The sequence below is a fragment of the Cnephaeus nilssonii genome, assembly GCF_951640355.1.
Source record: "Cnephaeus nilssonii genome assembly, chromosome: 7".
In the NCBI taxonomy this organism is placed as follows: domain Eukaryota; kingdom Metazoa; phylum Chordata; class Mammalia; order Chiroptera; family Vespertilionidae; genus Cnephaeus; species Cnephaeus nilssonii.
The window spans coordinates 77,319,744-77,343,675 of record NC_137078.1 but is presented as its reverse complement, the minus strand read 5'-3'; the positions used below and the strand labels follow the sequence as shown (position 1 = coordinate 77,343,675).

Below are 23,932 nucleotides of genomic sequence, written 5' to 3'. Positions count from 1 at the left end.
TTCAGGTCCTAATTTTCTTGAAGGATATCAGCCATAGTCTGTTTTCAGCTCCTAAAACCTCCCTCATTCCATGCCTTTATTTTAAAGCCAGGAAAAGCACTAAGAATCCTCTTCCTTCAAAACTGACCTCTTCCATCTGACTTCCAGACTTAGATTTAAAGAGATCAGGTGATTAGGTCAAGCCCACTTAGGTATTCCATCTAAAGATCAACTGAATTGGGATCTTAATTACATCTGCAGAAGCCTTTTGCCATATAACATAATACAATCATAGGAATAAAATCTCATCATATTTACAGGTTCCATTTACACTCAAGGGAATGAGATTATACAAAGATGAGGGCCTTCTTAGAATCACTGAGGATCTTCTTAGAATTCTACTTACCACAAGAATTGCTAGAGGATTAGGAATAGTGGGTTTCTAACTCGGACCCAGGAATTTGATGTACATCTGTATAACCTGAACCCATTTCTCTTAATCCCAGTCTAGGATACTTTTTACTATAACCCTATTTATGATATTTGGTCTAAAGGATAGAAAATATGGACTGGTACATGGAAGGGGAGTGAGCGTAGAATTTCTTTCAAATGGAGAAACTTGTTTCTAGCTTTTTAAAAGAGAGAGGCTAACCTAACCTAAATCAGTTTTGATCTAGTTCTGTGAATGGTAGAAATTCCATAATAGTAGTGGTCTAAAGAAGATAGAAGTTCCTCCCTCTCTCATGTAGGAGATAATCCAGGTAGACAGGCCAGGGTTGCTTCAGTGGCTCCACATATCGGAAACCCAGATTCCTTTTGTCTTCATCAATAAATAACTTCCATCTCATATTCTAAAAATTATTCCAAAGTGCTCTCTCCAGCTTGGGAGCACACTCAGAACTTTCCCTCCCCCCCCCCCCCCCCACACACACACACACATTACCTTTGCCTTTCTCTCACCCAAGCTCCAAAGGCCCTTCTTTTGCTTCTGTAACTTGTTCACTGAGCCTGTGAAGCCCAGCTGGCTCACTTCGACTACCTCTGTAACTTTCTAAAAAAACTCTCTCTTATGATTTGAATAAATAAAAAGTGATCCGATCCTAGCTATGATGTCTCCATTCCAGATAGCAAGAAGGGAGGTGGGGGACAAAACATACTCTGACACACCTTTCCTCATTCCAGACACACACACACACACACACACACACACACACACACACACACAGCCACATCCAGCTGCAAGGGAGGCTAGGAGATATATTTATTATTCTGGGTGACTTTATAACCAGATAAAAATCAGGTGGTCTGGGTTTTTGTTTTTTGTTTTTTAATATGTTTCTATTTATTTTCAGAAAGAGGAAGGGAGAGAGAGAGAGAAACATCAATGATGAGAGAGAATCATCCATTGGCTGCCTCCTGCAAGATTGAGCCTGCTACCTGGGCATGTGCCCTGACTAGGAATCGAATCATAACCTCCTGGTTCATAGATGGACGCTCAACCACTGAGCCCACTGGGCCAGCAGGTGATCTGTTTTTGTAGAAGAGAAGGGGAAAGGATATCAGAAGACAACTAGCAACCAGTCACATAGCCCTTGGGATGGAAAGGGATAATGATGCTGAAAAGTTGGTGTGGGCATTAGGTCTGCTGCAGATAGCAACAGTGTATAATGGAGAAGGCCTTGTCACAGTACCTCTTTATTTTCTGGGCTTCAATTTTCTAGAAATAACGAGCTAAGACAGATTATTATTTAAAGGTGTTCAGAGTAGTTAAACTTTAATTCTATGACTTGAGAAAGTCATAAATGGAAGGGATTACTTTAGAGAATCCAGGGTCTCAAGACTTTCAAAATAGTATGACAGAATTAATGTAGATGTCGTTATATTTTGAAGTGGAAGGTATAAGAAGAGGGATCATTTTGAATCCAGTTCATTTGATCATGGGGCCCTTTTGGTGAAACATATGGTACTACTGTTTTGCAAAACATGTGTGATTTGTAAGGATCATACACTTAGTTTGCAGCAGTCGGGACTAGACAAATCTTTTTTTTTTTTTTTTAATTTTTACTTATTATTATTTGTTGTTAATCCCCACCTGAGGATATTTTTCCATTGATTTTTTTTTTTTAAGGGATAGTGGAAGAGAGAGGAAAGACAGAAATATCAATGTGAGAGAAACACATCGATTGGTTGCCTCCGACCAGGGCCAGAGCCCGAGGAGCCTGCAACATGCGCTTGACCAAAATCGAAACTGGGACCCTTTGGTCTGCAGGCCGACGCTCTATCCACTGAGCCAAACCAACTAGGGCAGGACTAGATCAATCTTGACAAATTGCATAATGTGATATCAGAATGTCATTTGTAAATTAGAGCACAGATGACTTGGAGAAAGCCAAGTAAATTTTTAAATCATGATTTCTCAACAAATTATTATTACTTAATGTCTTTTGGAACACCCCCCTTTTTTAAACAGCCTAATCTTGTTTATTAAATGGTAAAATTTGTGAAGTCAGTGTGAATACTTAAAAAACACACAAACCAACACCTAGAAATAACTATTATACATTCTGAACAGATATGCCAAGCAGTTACTTGTTAAAGGATTGGTGAATAAATTAGAATTAGGATGTGGAATGTAGATCTGAATTTAGAAGAAATTGATGGACATGCATAAATTAAACCAAGAAGCTGAAGGAACAAAGAGTGGCTTGGCATATTGTATTGGATTAAGGGCACATGGGATATAGCAAAGTCAGTTAAGTTTTGGAATCAGTTTATGCTATGAAGTGGTTAAGAACTCAGGCTCTGGAAAGAGATTGCTTTAAGTTTAAATCTTTGCTCCTCTGCTCACCAACTAGTGCCATTGGGCAACTAACCTTCTGAGCCTTGGTTTCTTCATTTATAAACTGAGGATAATGTATGCAAAGAGCTTATTTAGAATAGTGCTTAGGATATATTAAGGGTTCTGTAAATTTATGGCAATTACTTCTTTGTGTTTCTAGCATTTTGAATGGTGCCCAACATTGGAAAAAATAGTCTAGCAGATTAATTACTGATTTGAACAGTGGAATTTATCCTCAGTGTTTTTTTTAAAACATATTTTATTGATTTTTTACAGAGAGGAAGGGAAAGGGATAGAGAGTTAGAAACATCGATGAGAGAGAAACATTAATTAGCTGCCTCCTGCACACATCACACCGGGAATGTGCCCGCAACCAAGGTACATGCCGTTGATGAATCAATCCCGGGACATTTCAGTCTGCAGGCCATTGCTCTATCCACTGAGACAAACCGGTTAGGGCTATCCTCAGTTATTTCACATGGTATTCTGTTGAATATTTATGTGCCAACATTGTAGTAATTTATATTATCTTAATTCAGTTTTATTACAATGTTAGGAAAATCTAATATTACCACTACTATTATCATTCTACAGATGAGGAAACTGAGGCATAGAGGAGTTAAGAACTTGTCACTATAGTGAAGCTGGGGTTTAAAGACAGTCAAAATCCAACTCGAAATTCTATGCTCTTAAGTAATGCATTTTAAGCTACTCTGCCAATATGATCCCACTTTTCTTTGCTCAGATTATTTTCCCATTCCATTTCAGCCCCTCCTATAAAAAAGTCATCTTGCCCCTAACTGGTTTGGCTCAGTGGATAGAGTGTCGGCCTGTGGACTGAATGGTCCCGGGTTCAATTCTGGTCAAGGGCACATGCCCTGGTTGCGGGCTTGATCCCCAGTGGGGGGTGTGCAGGAAGCTGTCCATCAATGATACTCTCTCATCATTGATGTTTCTATCTTTCCCTCTCCATTCTTTTCTGAAATCAATAAAAATATATATTTTTAATGTAATGTCTTTATTGTTCAGATTATTACAATTGTTTTTCCTTTTTCCCCCCATAGCTCCCCTCCACTCGGTTCCCACCCCACCTTCTGCCCTTACCTCCCCCCCACTGTCCTCATCCATAGGTGTATGATTTTTGTCCAGTCTCTTCCCATACCCCCCACACCCCTTTCCCCCTGAGAATTATCAATCCACTCCCATTCTATGCCCCTGATTCTATTATATTCACCAGTTTATTCCGTTCCTCAGATTTTTAATTCACTTGATTTTTAGATTCACTTGTTGATAGTTATGTATTGGTTGTTCATAATTTTTATCTTTACTTTTTTCTTCTTCTTCCTCTTCTTAAAGAATACCTTTCAGCATTTCATATAATACTGGTTTGGTGGTGATGAACTCCTTTAGCTTTTTCTTATCTGTGAAGCTCTTTATCTGCCCTTCAATTCTGAATGATAACTTTGCTAGGTAGAGTAATCTTGGTTGTAGGTTCTTGCTATTCATCACTTTGAATATTTCTTGCCAATCCCATCTGGCCTGCATAGTTTCTGTTGAGAAATCAGCTGACAATTGTATGGGTGCTCCCTTGTAGGTAATTAACTGTTTTTCTTTTGCTGCTTTTAATATTCTCTCTTTGTCTTTTGCCCTTGGCATTTTAATTATGATGTGTCTTGGTGTGGTCCTCTTTGGATTCCTTTTGTTTGGGGTTCTGTGCGCTTCCTGGACTTGTAAGTCTATTTCTTTCACCAGGTGGGGGAAGTTTTCAGTCATTATTTCTTCAAATAGGTTTTCAGTATCTTGCTCTCTCTCTTCTTCTGGCACCCCCATAATTCTGATGTTGGTACACTTGAAGTTGTCCCAGAGGCTTCTTACACTATCTTCAAATTTTTGGATTCTTTTTTCTTTTTGCTTTCCCGGTTGAATGTTTTTTGCTTCTTTGTATTTCAAATCTTTGACATGATTCTTGCGTTCCTCTAGTCTGCTGTTGGGTCTCTGTATAATATTTTTTATTTTAGTCAGTGTATGTTTAATTTCTAGTTAGCCGGTTTTCATATCCTCAAGGGTCTCGTTAAATTTATCGGCCTATTCTAGGAAATTCTTGAAAAACCTTATAACCGTGGTTTTGAACTTTATATCGAGTCATTTGTTTTCCTCCATTTCTTTCATTTGTGATCTGTTTTGTTGTCTCCGCATTTTTGCTGCTTCCCTGAGTTGGTAGGGTGGCTTTGTCTGAGGCCACACAACAGGAGCTACAGCGAGAACTACAGTTTTCTCCTCTTTGCTTGCGGTTTGGAGGTTTTGGAGCTGTCTGACCAGAGCTGCAGTTTGTTAGGTTAAGCTGCGATAGGGCAGGCCATTTATATACAAAAGCCACTGCGTAGAGCTTGGGTGGGTTTGTAGATTGTGCGGGGCAGGGTCTCAGGGAGTCACTAGGCTAGGGCGTGGCAAACAGTGATGGCTGCCAGTCAGCCGTCTCTGCATTTCCAAGTCCCCGCGTCCTGCACCCCGGCGCAGTAAACAATGATTGCTGGGTGCACCTCTGCAAGAAAGTCACCCTCACTTTCCGACCCAATGGCAGACAGTCCAGCTTCTCCCCGTAGGAGTTTGGGTCCCCAGCGTTTCCCCAGAAACTGGAGTTCAGAGTAATCGGGAGCTTGTCTCCCTTCGGGTTGAAGAAAGCAGTGCACCCAGACACCTGCCACCAGCCCGATTCGCGCACCTCCGTACCTCAGCTTTTCAGTGCTTATGCATGTCTCAATGCTCTTTTCTCTTTCCACTCAGCCAGCTTTCCCGTGGTTCTGGGTGATAGACATTTTGTCTTTTAGTTGTAGTTTTGAAAGTTGTGCGAGGCAGCAGTTTAGGTGTTTACCTATGCCGCCATCTTGGTTTCTCCCCCAATAAAAATATTTTTAAAAGTCATTTTGTATGCATTAGCCTTTTATCACAAATTATCAGATACTTTTCCTGATTTTTTTTTATTAGTTTCTGAGAACCTAATGCTATAGGGAGATTTTTTGATTTCTGTTGTTTTTCCCATGGAAAGCTTGAGATTCAGTACATCTATAACTTTAAAGTACTAATTCTTTTAGGAAGACATGAGGAGAACGTTTATTTTAGCCTTGAGGTTTTGAAAATACCCAAGTATTCATAAGACATGTGTTTTTTACATTGATTTAAGTCTATATTATACTCACTCATACATGTGTTTCTTCTTGCACCCATTTATTTAAGCCCTATTCTTTTTGTTTTTAATTTCTTTATTGAATAAGGTGTTACATATGTGTCCTTATTCTCCCCCCCCCCCCCCCCCCCCCGAGCCCTATTCTTTATACCCAACGTAAATTCTTTTTTTAATCCTTTGGTGACCTTATTTATCCTGAATTCCTTTGAATTCATGTGCCTTTATTATGTTTGGCACATAGGTTAATTCCTTGAGAGTTAGGGATGCTTTAATATGCAATTTATATAATTTTCTATAATAAATAATAACTCTCCTTCCCTCATTCCTTGTAGGCACAAGATGCTGGTCTTGGAGTATCAATTTTACTATGTGTCAGAGCTCTTCAACTCAGATCAGCTGAGGATGAAGAAATGAAGGCATCAGTTTGTAAAACAATTGCTTGTCTTTTACCAGAAGATCTAGAAGTTAGACGAGCCTGTCAGCTTACAGAATTCTTAATTGAACCCAGTTTGGATGGGTTTAATATGCTGGAGGAACTGTATTTGCAACCAGATCAAAAATTTGATGAAGAAAATGCACCAGTTCCAAATTCTCTCCGATGTGAACTCTTATTAGCTTTAAAAGCTCACTGGCCTTTTGATCCTGAATTTTGGGACTGGAAAACTTTAAAACGACACTGCCACCAACTTCTAGGACAGGAGGCCTCAGATTCTGATGATGATCTAAGTGGCTATGAAATGTCTATAAATGACACAGATGTTTTAGAGTCATTTCTTAGTGACTATGAGGAAGGTAAAGAAGATAAGCAATATAGAAGAAGAGATTTGACAGATCAGCCCAAGGAGAAAAGAGATAAAAAACCCATTGGTTCTTCTGAAAGATACCAGAGGTGGCTTCAATATAAATTTTTCTGTTTGTTATGTAAGCGGGAATGTATAGAGGCCAGGATTCTTCATCATTCTAAGATGCACATGGAAGATGGAATTTACACTTGTCCAGTTTGTATTAAAAAGTTCAAGAGAAAAGAAATATTTGTTCCTCATGTGATGGAACATGTTAAAATGCCACCAAGCAGAAGGGACCGTTCTAGAAAGAAATTACTGTTGAAAGGCACTCAAAAGGGAATGTGTCCCAAGAGTCCCTCTGCAGCCCTAGAGCAAAATCAGTCATCGAATGAACAAGCCAAAGGAGAGTCTCATGAATATGTCACATTCAGCAAATTAGAAGATTGCCACCTGCAAGACAGAGATTTGTATCCATGTCCTGGCACAGACTGTTCCCGTGTGTTTAAGCAATTTAAGTACTTAAGTGTACATCTTAAAGCTGAACACCAAAATAATGATGAAAATGCCAAGCACTACTTGGATATGAAAAATAGGAGAGAGAAATGTACTTATTGTCGACGACATTTCATGTCTGCATTTCACCTGCGGGAGCATGAACAAGTGCATTGTGGTCCTCAACCTTATATGTGTGTATCTATAGATTGCTATGCTCGGTTTGGATCAGTGAATGAACTACTTAACCATAAACAAAAACATGATGATCTGCGTTACAAATGTGAATTAAATGGCTGTAATATTGTTTTCAGTGACTTGGGACAGCTTTACCACCATGAAGCACAACACTTTAGGGATGCATCTTACACGTGCAACTTCGTTGGCTGTAAAAAGTTCTATTATTCCAAAATTGAATACCAGAATCACCTCTTAATGCATAATGTTGAAAGTTCAAATGAAGATGTGAAGAAATCAGTGAAACTTGAGGAGCCTGCAACAGGTGAAAAGCCCCATCTACTTGACCAAACTGATAAATCACATTTACCTGAGGACCTTTTCTGTACAGGATCAGCTAGTTCTCAAATAGAAACTGCAGAAAATCTGAAAGAAAACAGTGACAGTAATTCTAGCGATCAGTTAAGTCATAGCTCTTTAGCTTCCATGAATGAAGAGTTAATTGACACATTGGATCACTCTGAAACCATGCAGGATATATTATTATCTCACGAGAAAGTCTTTGTGTCCTCCAATTTAAAAGAAAAATGTCCCAGTGTAAGAGTTTGTTTTGATGGGACTAAGTTTACCTGCGGTTTTGATGGCTGTGGTTCCACGTACAAAAATGCAAGAGGGATGCAGAAGCATCTACGAAAGGTACATCCATATCATTTTAAACCCAAAAAGACAAAAGATGTCTTTCCCTGTTTGGGTAATGAACATAGTCAAACAACTGTAAAGTTTGATGCAGAGCCTAAACCCAGCTCAGACACAAACAGTGACTCCCCAGATGAAGGTCTAGATCACAATATTCATGCTAAATGTAAACGAGAACATCAAGGTTATTCTTCAGAAGCCTCCATTTGTGCTTCTAAAAGACCATGTACAGAGGATACCATGTTGGAACTTCTGTTGCGCTTGAAACATTTAAGCTTGAAAAACTCAATAACACATGGATCTTTCTCAGGGTCATTGCAGGGGTACCCATCCAGTGGTGCTAAGTCTCTTCAATCGGTTTCATCTATCACAGACCTTAATTTTCAGAATCAAGATGAAAATATGCCAAGTCAGTACCTTGCACAGTTGGCAGCTAAGCCTTTTTTCTGTGAGCTTCAAGGATGCAAATATGAATTTGTGACCAGAGAGGCTTTGTTGATGCATTATCTTAAAAAGCATAATTATTCAAAAGAAAAAGTCCTCCAGTTAACCATGTTTCAACATCGATATTCTCCATTCCAGTGTCATATTTGCCAAAGGTCATTTACAAGAAAAACACACCTTAGGATTCATTATAAAAATAAACATCAAATTGGCAGTGACAGAGTGACTCACAAACTATTAGATAATGAAAAATGTGATCATGAAGGCCCATGCTCAGTAGACAGGTTGAAAGATGATTGTCCTGTCGAACTAGGAGGTGATCCCAGCAGGAACCCTGAGAAGCCACACTGTCATTCCAAAAAGGATGAATGCAGTTCAGAAACAGATTTGGAGTCATCTTGTGAAGAAACAGAAAGTAAAACATCTGATATTTCATCACCAATAGGTTGCCATAGAGAAGAACAAGAAGGAAGAGAGGGGAGAGGTAGCAGGAGAACTGTTGCTAAAGGAAATCTCTGCTATATTTTGAATAAATACCACAAACCATTCCATTGTATTCATAAAACTTGTAACTCCTCATTCACCAATCTAAAAGGCTTGATTCGCCATTACAGAACTGTACATCAGTACAACAAAGAACAGTTATGTTTAGAGAAAGATAAAGCAAGAACCAAAAGGGAACTTGTCAAATGTAAAAAGATATTTGCTTGCAAATATAAAGAATGTAACAAACGCTTCCTGTGTTCCAAAGCTCTTGCTAAGCACTGTACTGACTCTCATAATCTAGACCATATTAAAGAGCCTAAAGTGCTTTCTGATGCTGAATCTGCAGCAAGGTTTTCCTGTAACCAGCCTCAGTGCCCTGCTGTTTTTTATACGTTCAGCAAGTTGAAGCACCACTTGATGGAACAGCATAATATTGAAGGAGAAATACATTCAGATTATGAGATTCATTGTGATCTTAATGGCTGTGGCCAGATTTTCACCCATCGCAGTAATTATTCTCAACATGTCTATTACCGACATAAGGACTATTATGACGATCTGTTTAGAAGCCAGAAAGTGGCAAATGAAAGGGTACTAAAGAGTGAAAAGTTATGTCAAACAACTCTCGCTCAGGGGCATGAACATCAGACTACCAAGAGGTCATTTAATGCTAAGGCTAAAAAATGTAGCTTAATCAAAGATAAGAAAGCTCCAATAACTTTCAAAACAAGAGCTGAAGCCCTCCATATGTGTGTGGAGCATTCTGAGCACACACAGTACCCCTGCATGGTTCAAGGATGCTTATCTGTGGTGAAGTTGGAGAGTAGCATAGTGAGGCATTACAAACGTACCCATCAGATGAGTAGTGCCTATTTAGAGCAACAGATGGGAAATCTTGTCATTTGTGTTAAGTACGGTACCAAAATTAAGGAGGAACCCCCTTCTGAAATAGAGCCCTATATTAAAAAAGAAGAAGATGGGAGCTGTGAATCAGAGCACATAAAGCACAGCCACTACCCAGGTGACCACAGCATACCTGTCCAGAGCACTGATTCCCTTCATCCAGGTGAAAGGGATGAAGGTCAGAAAGGATGTACAGAAAACAACCAAGTATTTGAGGCAGATACCCTGCTTTACAGAGGAACTTTGAAATGCAGCCATAGTTCAGAAACTAATTCTTTGGAACAATGTAATATAGTTCAGCCTCTCCCATGTAAAATAGAAAATTCCATACCTGATCCTGATGGAACTGAAAATGGGACTTACTTCACGAGTTTCCAGCTGCCTTTACCAAGGATCAAAGACTCAGAAAGTGGGCAGCAAAGTTTAGGGCAAGAAGACACTGTAAAAATTTCAACCCATGTCCCAAAAGAGAATTTTAGGAAGCACCCACATCCCAGATCATTTGATTTGAAGACTTATAAACCTATGGGATTTGAATCTTCATTTCTGAAGTTTATTCAGGAAAGTGAAGAGAAAGAAGATGATTTTGATGATTGGGAGCCTTCAGAGCACTTAACATTAAGTAGTTCTTCACAATCCAGTAATGACTTAGCAGGGACTGTTACAGTAAATAATATGGTTAATGACAACAACCCTGAAGTTGACATACCTCATTCTTCCAGTGACTCTGCAATTCATGAGAACCTGACTGCAATCCCACCTTTAATAGTAGCTGAGACAACAGTTCCTTCCTTGGAAAACCTGAGGGTCGTATTGGACAAAGCATTAACGGACTGTGGAGAGCTTGCCTTAAAACAGCTTCATTATCTTCGGCCAGTGGTTGTCCTTGAAAGATCTAAGTTTTCCACACCAATTTTAGACTTATTTCCAACAAAAAAGACAGATGAGCTTTGTGTAGGAAGTTCCTAAATAGCAATTTTGTTTTCAAAACAGATTGGCTCCAACACTGCAACATGGGGACAATTGCCAACTCGAACAAAGGCTGAGAACCAGCCATACCATTGTTTAAGGTAGATTAGGCTGTGTATTTACATGAATGTATAATATCTATGTCAGCACTATCAGCTGAGTCCATTAGCTCTCCAGTTGGTTTATTGATTGGGTTTTTTTGTTTGTTTGTTTATTAAAAATAAGAAATGGAACTGTACTCTTGTTTGGTGCTAATTAATACATCAAAAAATATATTTGGGCTTCCTTTTTCAAATTAAGTGTGCATGATTGTATATGGAAAAAATACTAAGATCCCAGGGTGGGAGGGCTAGGGATATGGAGTTCTTACTTGACTTGAATGTGCACCTGAGGGTGCTTTGTGTAATATATTGTACACTACAGCATCTTATATTTTTTGAGTTGAGTTTCAATAAATTACAATTTTTCACCCATTTCTTGTTTACTCTTAAAGAGTTTTCATCCCACACATAAGCTGGAAGTGCACTTGTATTTTCTGGAATGTGCCTTTCTATTTTTAATGAGTCTATTCAGATCAAGCTTTTTTTAAAGTGACTGTTGTCTTAAAATTTTTTGTGGAAAGAACATTTTCATATTGAGTAATTAGCTTTGGGAGTTAAAATAGCTCCCACAAGAGGATGTCTGGGTAGAAAGGAGAGGGTATGCCAAGGAGAACATGAAGGGCACAACAAATTCAGAGGTACGAAGTTATGTGTCCAGGGAACTACAAATAATTTGATATGCTGGCAGTAAAAGTGGAACAGGGAGCACCCAGGTGGATGAGATTACTGTAGAAATAGGTGGGCAGGAACCAAACCATGAACACTAAGGATTTTGGACTTAAGTCCTTAGGCATCCGAGAGCCTTTGAAGGACTTTATACAAAATAACAATTTATAGATCACTTTAAATGAGTGTGATTTGAGGGGCTGAAATGGAATAGATAAGACTACTGAAGTAATTAAGGCAAACTTGGTGAGAGTATTTCTGACATTTGCAGAAGGAAAAGTAAATGAAATTAAGAAATTTTAAGAGTATTGTTGGGCCCAGGCTGATGTTGCTCAGTGGTTAGAGTGTCAGCCCATGCACCATAGGGTCGCAGGTTCAATTACCAGTCAAGGGCATGTACTTGGGTTGCAGGTCCCAGTTGGGGTGCATGTGGGAGGCAACAAATCAATGTGTCTCTCACATTGATGTTTCTTTCCCCCTTCTTTCCTCCCTCTTTCCCTTCTACTCTAAAAATCAATGGAAAAAATATCCTCGTGTGAGGATTAACAAAACAAAGAGTGTTGTTGGTTCTTTGAGGATGAGGAAAACATTTTAAGGAATATATAAAGTGATGCAACTAATTGGGGTGGGAATAAAAAAGAAAGGAATGGGTTTCTAGGAAGAAGGTGGAAAACCAAGATGAGTTTGGTCTTTGGATGTGTTGAATTTCAGTGTACTGTGGGACATCTATAACGACAAGGAAAGCAATGTGTTCTTATAAATGGAATAGCTTTATTCTCTGTCCCTCATGAAATTTTCAGCCACTTTTATTAGCTAGCAATGAAATGACTCAAACATTCCTAATATCCCTTTATTATGCTGTGGTTAGAATTTCTCTGACCCTTAAACCTTGTTGCCTTGTTTTGTCAGCTCTTTGGGAATTTCATTCTGCCACCTTCTCACCATATGTCTAAAGCACCCCCTGTATTCAAGTTTGCTTGGCTCAGATCACAGTGAGTAACAGGATTATAAAAATCTATTGGGGGGGAAAAAGGGCAGAAACTGGCACATCTTAGAGGCTGAGGCCACTGCTGACTTGAGATCCTGAGCTAATCTCTTCTGTGGGCTTCAGTTTCCTCATTTACAAAGTAAGGAGATATAGATGATGATCTTGAAAGGTCCCTTTCTGTGATCTGAGCATGGGAAACAACTGGTAGCCATATTTTAATCCTCATACTAGAGATTTTTAACCAGGAACAAGAGAAAACTGCTAATTTGCTTAAGACTATATTCAGTCACACCTAATTCCCACCCACTGGAAGGACCAAGTGAGTAACTTGCAATGGAACCAAACCCTAATTTTCAGAATCCAATTAAAAATTTGCTTCAAGTACTTAGGATCAAATGGTTGATCCTAACATTTTCTATTCTAGTTGAGCAGCTTGCTTCATTTGACTTTTATTGAAAACAGTCTTTTGTATTAGAAGCAGGACTATATGAGAATACAGAAAGCCAAAGGATTATATTTGTAGCTTTTAGGTACCATTATTTTTCTTGACATTTCTGGGACTTATTCCAGACTTGGAAATATTGACTTTGTTTTCAAAGCCTTTTTCAATATAAAAATGCCTCCCAAAATGATGGGTAGAAATAGAGGGTGCCAAGTACTTTCATTCTTTTTATCCAGACTTATCTTGCTTCAGTGTCTCCCCATGTTCATGAGCACCTGTATAATGTAAAAGAGAGGGTAGAAAACAATGGGAAGAAAGCTTTTGATTAGTTTTCCTAGGGATTCCATCCCCAATGTATCCTTTCTCAGTCCCAGGTTGCCTACTTCAGAGTTGCACTGCCAAAGACAGTCATTGGAGGACAGAATTGGTCATTAACCAAATATTTAAGTACACACATATTTAAAGATAGTTTCAGATGCTTTGGATATAAAAATACCAAAGTAAGTTTATCAAGGCATCTGCTGTTGTGGAACTTTACGTGAAGGCTGGGGTAGCTTAAACACTTAAAGTGTGGCAGTAGGCCAGCAGCAGGGGCATCACCGAGGAGCATGCTAGAAATGTAAAATATCCAGAATTTCTGGATCAAATCTGCATTTTTAACAAGGTCTTCAGATTATTCATAGGCACAGAAAAGTCCTAGGAGAAATGGGCTAGAGTACAAAGTGGGATGTTCTATGAGAATTCAGGGTAATTAACACTTTAGCACTTTACACAAAAGTACCTTGTTGAATGTTTATAATTCCATGAAGTTGGTACTGTTATCCTTCTTTTGACAGACAAAAGCTTTAGAGTTGAAGTGTCTTGCCTAGCCAATAAAAGCTAGGAAGAGGTGGAACCTAGTTTCCAATCTCTTCTGACTGGATGAATATCAGAGGGGGGGCGGTACTTACATCCAGGAAGTAAGATGTAAAGTTGCAGGTAGTAAAGTACCCAAAATACCAAAGTTCTCAGTGTATTGTTTGGGAAAGTGAATAGTGGGAAATAAAGTTTGAAGTGTAGGTAAAAACCAGGTTCTGCAACTCCCAACTCCAGCCCTATGTCCAGTATTGACATTTCCTCAAGTGAGGGAAGAGATGGAAAACTGGTGCGTATTATTTCTGTAACATGTAACCTGTGAAAAAGTCAACTTAAAGAATCTTATAAAAGAAAAATTGCTCAGTCCCCTCTCCTTCCCACCTCCCACCCCACAGTAGACTAATGCCTTCTGGCTTTGTACTACAGATTCGGGACAACGGCTCCCCTTACATAAAGTTGAGTCTAAAAAGAGTATCTGCAGGAATAGATTGTGACAGACTGAATTTGGAGGTCTGAAGCACTTTGAGGAAGGTAACCAGTATAGTCACATTTAATCTGTCAACCTGTATTTGGTACGTTTGGCTTAGAAAAGAAAAGACAGGAGGCACAGGAAAGCTCTAGCCAAATATTTACAAAGCACATAGCATCACTAGCTCCTGGGGATAAGAGTGTTGAACATGACATGGTGAGTTTCCTACATCATGGAGATTATAGTCTAGTAAGGAAGAAAGACATTAAATGAAATACTAAAGATGGTTAAGTAAAAGTGCTGCAATAGAAGCTTTGACTGTGATGGGAACCAAAAAGAGGACAGGAAAAGCTTCTTTGAGGAAGTGGTGTTTAAACAGAAATTCAAAGAATTAATAGGAGTTAACCAGAGAGGATAATCCAATTATGTGCAAAGGTTTTGTGGTGCGACAGCTTGGTATGGTAGTGACATTTGCAAGTCTAGTTGAAAGAAAAAGTGGGAAAGGGAAAGGAGAGGGTTGGATAGGTAAACAGGAACCAGGTACTTTAATGCCTTATATATAACTCGTTCTAGATTTCGGATTTTGTTTGAAAGTCAACCTGTTGAAGGCTCAAAAGTAAACCTTGCATATGTCATAAGTTGCCATGTGTAAATAAGAAAGTCCTAATAGGGCATAGGCATGATGTTGAAGACTACTGAATGGACACAACTGTGTGATGGCTGGCTGGCTAGGTGAATGGATGACACTGAAGGTGGGCTGAGATGTTGTCCATAGTGATAAATTCTTGGTCATTGGAGTTGTTCAGGTATTCAAGTGGGAAATCAAACAAATGGGTTTTTGGCCTAGATTTTCTTTGAGACATCATATATTATTGAGATTTACAATACCTTGTATTTGATCATAAATATCACTACAAATAATAGTTGCTCTTATCTATATGTATATCATGGTATTTTTACACAAATTACCAAATTCTCATTACAGCTCCACAAGGTAGGAATAACTCCCACTTTACAAATGAAGAATTGAGTCCCAGATTAATAACTTTCCCAAGGTAACAAGGTTAGTGAATAGTTGAACCCAGATCCATTATACTCTCAAAGACCTGTCCTCATAACAGCTAACAGTATAAATAAAGTTCCTGTACAAACTAGTACACAAATATGGTAATTAATAAGCATTTGATGAATGAACAATTTAGTCTGGAATAGATATATGGAATTCTTCTAGGGGGACTTTGCATTCACTTAAAAATATTTTAATGTGTACTATGTGCCAAGCACTAGGGATAAAGTAGTCAATAAAATGGACATGGTCCCTGTCTGTCTTGAGTTTACAATATGAGAAAAACTGGTATTACACCAAAAATTACACAAATCACTATAATTGTGTTAAATGCTTTGAAAGTAAAGTATTAAGTGCATTGTAACGGGGATCTAATTGAGTGTGGGGAGTCTTACATTATTCAGCTGTCACATCCCTATCTTTCTCCAAAAAGTTTCTGGTTATCATTTTTTAATGGTTTCTGACCTATGTTTAACCTGTTATAGTCAAATCCCAAACCTTTTCTGAGTAACTTTAGCCCTTACTAAAAAGGATTCTGGCTACAGTCAATTGCTAGCAGACTATGGGTTTAACATCCATAGCAGTCACTCCTAAATTATTTCACCCCGACACAAGTACTATATTTCCAACAGCATTGTAGACTCCATTTTCTGGATGTGTCTCTGACACCTCAAGCAACTTACCATACCTTCTCTTCCTATAAGAAAAAAACAGTTATTCCTTCCCCACCCTTCCCTATTCCTGTTGTTTCAGTCAACCACAATGAACAACTTGGAGTAGCACTAGACAATGTTTTCTAAAAATCATTCGTCATAACTGATCCTTTTTTTCCTTATTGTGCCCCTCCCCCCTTGGTGCAAACTCTGTTGTATTCTTGCTGTGTGTGAACTATCTTTTTCCATGTAAGCTTTTGGGGAACAGATCATACATTTTATATTTTCATATCGCCTTGCTGAGAAGATAGGTACTAATCAGTAAGTAACTGATTTGATAACACGCCAGATAGTTTATAATGCAACATACTGTTTACAAAAGTGTTCAGCATATACCATTTTTCCCTAATATAAATTGTTGAGGTGGAATGCCCTTCTGTAAAAAGATAAGCAAAATGAGGATCAAATGTGAAAAGTCTTCCTAAAGATCACAATTTCTTAATTATAACACACGAAAAAAGGGAATGCTACAAAATGATACAGTTATGATCTCTCTCCACATTTACCAGGTAAACTATTCACTCTTTAGTAAAGCCCTCTCTAAATTCTGTCTTCTCAAATCTCCACATAGCCTCAATTCTCAAATTTTTCATGTGAAAATATTGTTCTGCATTCAATGGATTGTTGGGAATTATCTATTCACTGTCCAAGAAGGTAATCACTAGCCACACATGGTTACTTAAATTTAATTAAAATTAAATAAAATGTAAAATTCAGTTCCTCTGCTACAGTATACACATTTCAAGTGCCTAGAAGCTACCATATTGGACAGCATGTATTTCCATCTTTGTCGAAAGTTCTATTGGACAGTGCTGTGCTAGAGCTAGGACTTGTCAAGATCAGAGAAGACAATATGACCAAACTGAAAACCCAGGCCAGTCAGAACCTGGTTGGTTTTGAGGGAGAAGGTTCACTGGGTGAGTGGGAAGCAAGCTGATTTTTGGGACGGTGACATCACAAAGCACAGCTCACAGTGGCTCTAGAACACGGGCTCCCAGGCCACTTTCCTTAACTCATATCTAGGGTCCTGGAGCCTCTGAACATGTAGCTCCTGGAGCTGCTCTTATTAAAATGTCAACATTTTCACCTTCATCTTCTATCTGGGACATCATAGATTATGCCTCTCTGAGCTCAGTATGGAATTGGCTACAAGCAACTTTTCTGGGAAAGACTAGTGTGACTCAGCAAACAAATTTGGGGCTACTAGATAATCTTGCTCCAGCTCTGCAAGTTGCCCTCGGGATTTTCTTTCTTATTTTCTTGGCAGTAGGACTATATGCCTTATGGAAACGAAGTGTTCGGTCAATTCAGGTTATACTCTTTCGTTACAGAGAAATTTAAATAGTTATACATTGAAAGTTGATTAATTCTCTCCCCATATTGCTACCATTCTGTTTTAAGACCATGCAGATGAGCAAGGGTGAACTCGTCTCTGAAGGTTTTTTAGTTGGTTGAAACTAAAGTATCCTTAAAAACTTCCCCCAATTAGGTTTTGAGCATAAAAATACTTTCTCACAATTGTCTTTGGCTTGACTTATAGTAAAGTAGATCAAACAAGTTCACAACCTGAAAAGGCAGCCTTACCCCCAAATTTATTTATTTATTTATAAATGTGTTTATTGATTTCAGAGAGGGAGAAGGAGAGATAGAAACATCAAATGATGAGAGAATCATTGATCGGCTGCCCCCTGCACGACCCCCACTGAGGACTGAGCCCACAGCCCAGTCATGTGCACTGACCTGGAACCGAACTGTTATCACCTGGTTCATGAGTAGACGCTCAAACACTGAGCAACACCAGCTGGGCACCCCCAAATTTATTTGATCACTGATTCATCTTCTGAGTATCTACTATGTGCCAATCGCCATTCGGGGTACCTTTTCTAGAATAGGCACCGCGAGTATGACTGGGATCTTGGGTTCTTACTGTGCCATTGCTTTGTAACTGATGAGGCACGAATAGTCAGTCATTTAGTCATCATGGTGTTTTCATTATTTCCTTGTTTTAACAAGATAGGGTTCCATAAGTATACAGTGGCTCTTTTTGGTAAGAGGAGTATAACTGGCTGGGATTATGAGAAACATTATTTTACATATTTCTGTGTAATCACCAAAAATAATACCTATATTTACAATATAGTCAAAATGCTTTGAGAGTCCCAACGATTTCATGATATGAAGTTATTTTCACATGGAAAACAAAAATGAGGTGAACTGAGGTTCAGTGGAAATGAAAGGAGATAGGGTTTAAAAAAAGACTTTCTTAAAGAGTGACTGGTTTACTTGGCAAATGCTAAAGGAAATTATTATCAGATCATTTTACAGCATGTCACTACTGTTGAGGAACTGTGGTCACAGGCATTCTCTTAATCTTTCAAAACCCTGCATGGTAGTAAGGGCAGGGATTCTAATCTCAATTTTATAGGTGAGGAAACTTGGTTATCACCTACCCAAGTTGACAGAGACCAGAAAAGCTGAGATTAGATTTGAACCCAACTTTTAGGATTCACATTCAATTCTTTTCCAAAATCTCATTTTACATAAGATGACTTAAATCCCCAGTATGGATATGTGTGTATACATATTCACATACACATTATAATCAGATAACACAAGGCAAAAAAACAAACTCTATATGTAGTTCTGGGTTCTGCTCTTGTATGGTTAATGCTTAGCTCAATCAGAAAGACGAATTTACAGCCCTTCAAAAACCTCAGCCAAGGAAAAGCGGTAGTATAACAGAATGGTAAATAGCACGGGCACTGAAGTCGACTGCTGGGGCTTAAATCTTGGTTCCATTACTTGCTGTGTGACCAAGAGCAATCACTTAGCCTCTAAGCCCATTTCCTTATCTGTAAAGATGGGTTTGCTAACAGTGCCCTCCTCAGGGTTCTTGTGAGGATTGAAGGAGTTACTACTGTATGTATAAAGCTTAGCACATAAATACCCAATACGCAAGTAGTGCTTTTATTATAAGGAAAAAAGATTGGTGTGTTTTTTTCTTATTCTGGCAGGAATCTGTTTGGGTACATTAAAAGTTTTTTGCCATGACCAGGAAATCCAGTTTTTTAGACCACTGTGTCCTGAATATACATGTAAGTCAGAATTCCTGGAGTCCAATACTGGCTCTACCATTTCCAAGTATATGACCTTGGATAATGACAGGGTCCAAAATGGAAGGTAACAAAATGGCTATTCAGTTGTGTGGGTTTTTTGTTTTTTGTTTTACATAATTAGGTCATGCACAGGCAAGGAAACTCCTAGCAAAGAGCCCTGCATGTGGCAAACTTTTGGCAAAGGATATCTATTATTATAATCTTTATTAAGTAAATGCAAAGAATAATCCCTGACCTGCCTACTACTCCATTTTGTGGTGAACATCAAAAGATGAAATAGGGGCAAAGATGTTTTGTTAAACAAGGCTAGGAAAGGGAATAAGGGATTATTGTTACCATTCAGTTTTTGTTTTGTTTTGCATCTATAGTAAACTGGCATTTCACGTGAATAAACAAGTAACGTTCAACTTCTGTTGTTTTATTTTAGAGTCTGTTGTTGTTTGTAATCACACTCTACAAACTTTACAAGAAGGGCTCAGATTTTTTGCAGGCTTTGCTGGTCAACCCAGAAGGGATTACTCTCCCAATTCAAGACAAAAATATCCTCCTGTCCTTGGGTCTGCAAGAGAAAATTTTGAAACAACTTCAGATGGTGGAAAGCAAAGTGAAGAACCTGGAGGGGATGATCATTTCTCAAAAACCTGCCACGAAGAGGGATTGCTCCTCTGAGCCCTACTGCAGCTGCTCCGACTGCCAGAGTCCCTTGCCCACGTCAGGGTTTACTTCCACATCTGAAATCTGATGGACTCCAATCTTTTCCAGAAAAGTACCGTTTCCCTTATGTGTGCAGTGGTGTACCAATAAAGGTAGAGAACTGTATTGAAATTACCCTGCAAGGCCTGGCTCTCTATTCGGTAGAGCCCAACTTTTCCTTGTGTGTTGGGGTAATATTGGGTAGGGTGGTGGTTTAAAATGTCTCTGGGATTGTGGTGCCCGCTCAGCAGGCTGGAGATCCGAATCTAGGGAGTGAGAAAAGAAGGGAGAGTGGTTATGGATATGGCCTTCAGCTCCATACCAAAGAGGCTGGGTTGGATATAATAAACAGCAAGAATGTGCTGTTGAAGGGCGATGCTGTGGACTGTCCTGGAGAGGTAGGCTGGCCCTTGTGCTGGTCTTGGGTATAAGTTAACTATTTGGCCCAGGAGTCTCCCTGCATTAATTACTCAGGAGTGGCCAAGGGTGGCGGTAGACATAAAGGAGACTATTTAACTTTATCCAACTTTTATTGATCCTTCCTCTATGCTAAGCAGTGTGATAATAATTCTTGGGAATCTGTCCTGAGTGTTTCAGGAGCACTCAGTTTGGCTGGCTGGACAGGTAATTTCAGAACAAGGAATTATAACACAGTGGGGTCATAACATCTTGAATTTAGGGGAACTCTCATGTGAATCCAGTTTGGCAGCGCCTTGGCAGCGCTCAGTTGGTTAGAGCATCATCCCAATATGATACAATTTTCACAAGTATGGGGAGATGGTAGCTAATCTTTATTGGGCAAGCCAGGCACATTGCTAAGATATTTACATGATTTTTCTTATTTGGTCCTCACAATATGAGGAAGCAAATACTATTATTCTCATTTTACTGATCAGAAACTGATGTACAGAGAGGTTAAGCAACTTGCCAATATATGGTACAGCTGTGACTGGCTCTCAAGCAGCCTGACTAAATGTTCACTCTTAGCCACAAAGTTTGGAGCTTCTGTGAGACTTTGGACCAACTGTAGCAGGCTGGATGGACCTAGACAGATGAAGACAAGAAGACTGAAGAGGGCATAGCAATGATAGACCAAGGGAGAGAGAATTTGGAAAAAGTGTTTATCCCCTCATATTTTAAGTTAACATCTAAAAGTTTTCACCATTCATTTAAATAGTTGCAATGGAGCCCTAGCCGGTTTGGCTCAGTGGATAGAGCGTGGGCCTGTGGACCGAAGTGTTCTATTCCGGTCAAGGGCACGTATCCCAGTTGCAGGCTCCTCCCCAGCCTAGGCCCTGGTCAGGCCTCATGCAGGGAGGCAACCAATTGATGTGTTTCTCTCACATCGATATTTCTCTCTGTCTTTCCTCTCTCTAAAAATCAATGGAAAATATCCTCGATTAAAAAAAAAGTGGTTGCAATGCATGTAAATTCTGGCAAATTATAAATAATGACAATTTAAGATAAAATTGCAAAATTATTTTTTATAATGTATCCAACAGAATCCACATAACAGCTGAATAACCACTATCATCCATTTAAAATTACACAAATAAGCTCTTTAACATTTGTCAATTCTACATTTTCTTTTATCATTTCTAACTTACATTTATATTCCACTTCCCCATTAAATGTTATCCAAATGTAACTTTTTGTTAGTAAAACCTTTAATTGATCCTTGTTTGGGATAAAAATATGTACCTATTAGGAATAGAATTTTTAAAATATTCCTGTAATTGTATGGGTCTAAGTATTAGAATTCTTTGAATTGACTAATCATTATAATTATCATTACAATTAATGATTAAAAATCTGTGCAAAATTATATGATTACACATTTAATAATACATAAACATAAAATGTAAAACAGTACTGTAAATGTATTTCTTAAGTGAGATGGATGGGGCTTCCCCACCAATTAATTCATATGTCTGAATGACTATTACTAATAGATTAATTTTTTTGTTTCTGTAGATATAGTGCTGAGAAATATTACTCCATAAATAGGAATGATAGTTTTCTAATAGGAATGTCAATTAATTCTTTGATTTCCTTCTCCGTTATATACCACAAATCAAATAATGTCCCTTCATTAGCTGACAGTTCAATTAGGTCCACCACTAATTTTGTGAAAAGCAAAGAACTGAAAACAATTTGACTTGCAAAACAATTTATCCTGTCATTACAGTCCATCACTTTCTCAAGTGACATTTAATTATATAACTACTCTCATTTAAAGCATTTCGGAAAAGTTGGGAAATTCAAGATAGTGTTAATTTCCACACATCTTTAGCACTACAATTTCACTGTCATTTAAATCTATTTTAGTTGCAGCTGCAGATTTCGCTCAATTCATTGTAAGTAATAATTATGCACAGTAGCAACGCCACTCTGTCAATCCAATTAACCAAGTCATATTTATCTTCGGTCGGGAAATAGTTCACTTTCCAAGTCAAACAAATGTGTTAACAGGCGTCCCCGTGACCACACTTCACTCCTGAATTCCAAGACGGGCATGGCACTGTGCTCTGCTAGGAGCTTGTCCCTCAATCAAGTCAGGCCCTTTCACTTGGCTCCAGAGCACTCTCTCTCAGGCAAAACGCCGCCTTGGACTCGCTTGAGGTGGAAGAGGCGAGATTTTGAATGAAAACCTCATCACTCCCGCCCATTCTCCAACATACCTGAATTCAGAATACCCCGATACAGGCCAAAATACGGCACTTACAGTGCCTGGTCTCTGTTAGCTATCCCTTCAGGTCTGCGGTATCCCGGGGTGAACATACCACGATCCGAATAGCATTAGTTAGAGGCACGGCCTCTAGGGCCTGAGACGTCTGCTCCTCCCTCGTCCTTCCCAGGAACTTCGGGGCGGGAGTGGCGGTCCACTCCGCGTTAGTGCCCGCTCGGTCCCCCTACCCGTGGGCTTGTCCTGACGGGGAAACACGGCTCAGGTCGCAGCCCAGCAGGGCAAGCCCCGAAGCGCAGAGATGCAGCTGCGGATCTGGAAGCTAGAAAGCAGGGCCAGAGGGAAGCCGGAAGCATCGGCAGGCCCTCGGCAAGGAGCGGGAGGGAAAAAAATGTTGGTGTGCTGCTCGGCGTGACCAGGTCGCGGGCCGGAGCCGGGGTTGGCGGAGGCCGGAACCCGGCGTCAGGGGTTCAGTTCTCCTCGAGTCGGAAGTGAGGAAGGCGGGAATGGTCCTTTTCCGGCAGAAACTAGGCGACCCACAGAGGCGTGGGCACGGGGAAGAGTATCTGTGTAACACTGCCGGCTGCGCGCAGGGCGTGGGATGGGGGTGGCAGTCGGTGCAGGGGCGCTCGGAAGGGACGGAAATAGCTGTAACACCAACGGGACGCTCGGCGGGGACTGTGTTGGTGTGGCACTGTTGCACGCTTAAGGAGCCGGCGGAACCAGGTGGCCGTGGGGATGTGGGCGTCGCTAGACCCGTTGTGGGAGATGCCGGCCGAGAAGCGTATCTTTGGGGCCGTGCTGCTTTTCTCTTGGACCGTGTATCTCTGGGAGACCTTCCTCGCACAGCGGCAGGTGAGCCTAGACCGAGCCCAGCTAATCCCGACACCCGGCCAGCTCTAGGCCCGCCCCGGGCTCGACCCCAAGTGCCTACATGAATGCTGCGGCCCCAGCACCCAGCCTCGACCCTCTTGAGCCCCTACTGAGCCTCCTAATTTGTCCCGATGGTGGGAGTGGCCTTGAGAGGACCCGGTGCCTTGGGGACGTTTTCCGCAACGTGATCGTGGGACTCAGGCGCGGGTTCGGGCCTGGTGGAAGGGAAGCAGCCTGCCGCCTTGTCAGGTTTAGCTCTTATGCCTGCCCCACAGCTTCCTTAAGATCCCCGGACTTATCTTTGTTATCT

The 23,932-nt window shown here is 39.9% G+C and overlaps 3 protein-coding genes across 4 annotated transcripts in view; all 3 read left to right on the top strand.

The window, feature by feature from the left end:
* The window catches only part of RLF (RLF zinc finger), a 65,399-nt gene extending 54,105 nt beyond the window's left edge, over window positions 1-11,294 (top strand). For both annotated transcript variants that reach the window (XM_079778107.1, XM_079778108.1), the window contains one exon: window positions 6,335-11,294. In XM_079778107.1, the coding sequence (XP_079634233.1) occupies window positions 6,335-10,954 (4,620 nt within the window). In that variant the 3' untranslated portion in view covers window positions 10,955-11,294. The remainder of the gene's footprint in view (window positions 1-6,334) is intronic.
* A 3,244-nt stretch (window positions 11,295-14,538) lies between these two features.
* On the top strand, window positions 14,539-23,290 carry TMCO2 (transmembrane and coiled-coil domains 2). Its single transcript, XM_079778112.1, has 2 exons — window positions 14,539-17,565; window positions 19,798-23,290. The coding sequence occupies exons 1-2, from the start codon at window positions 17,326-17,328 to the stop codon at window positions 20,110-20,112; spliced, it is 555 nt and encodes a 184-aa protein (XP_079634238.1). The 5' UTR covers window positions 14,539-17,325; the 3' UTR covers window positions 20,113-23,290.
* A 27-nt stretch (window positions 23,291-23,317) lies between these two features.
* Window positions 23,318-23,932, top strand: part of ZMPSTE24 (zinc metallopeptidase STE24) — a 38,095-nt gene continuing 37,480 nt past the window's right edge. The window contains exon 1 of the mRNA XM_079778111.1: window positions 23,318-23,604. Coding sequence (XP_079634237.1) covers window positions 23,488-23,604 — 117 coding nt within the window. The 5' untranslated portion in view covers window positions 23,318-23,487. The remainder of the gene's footprint in view (window positions 23,605-23,932) is intronic.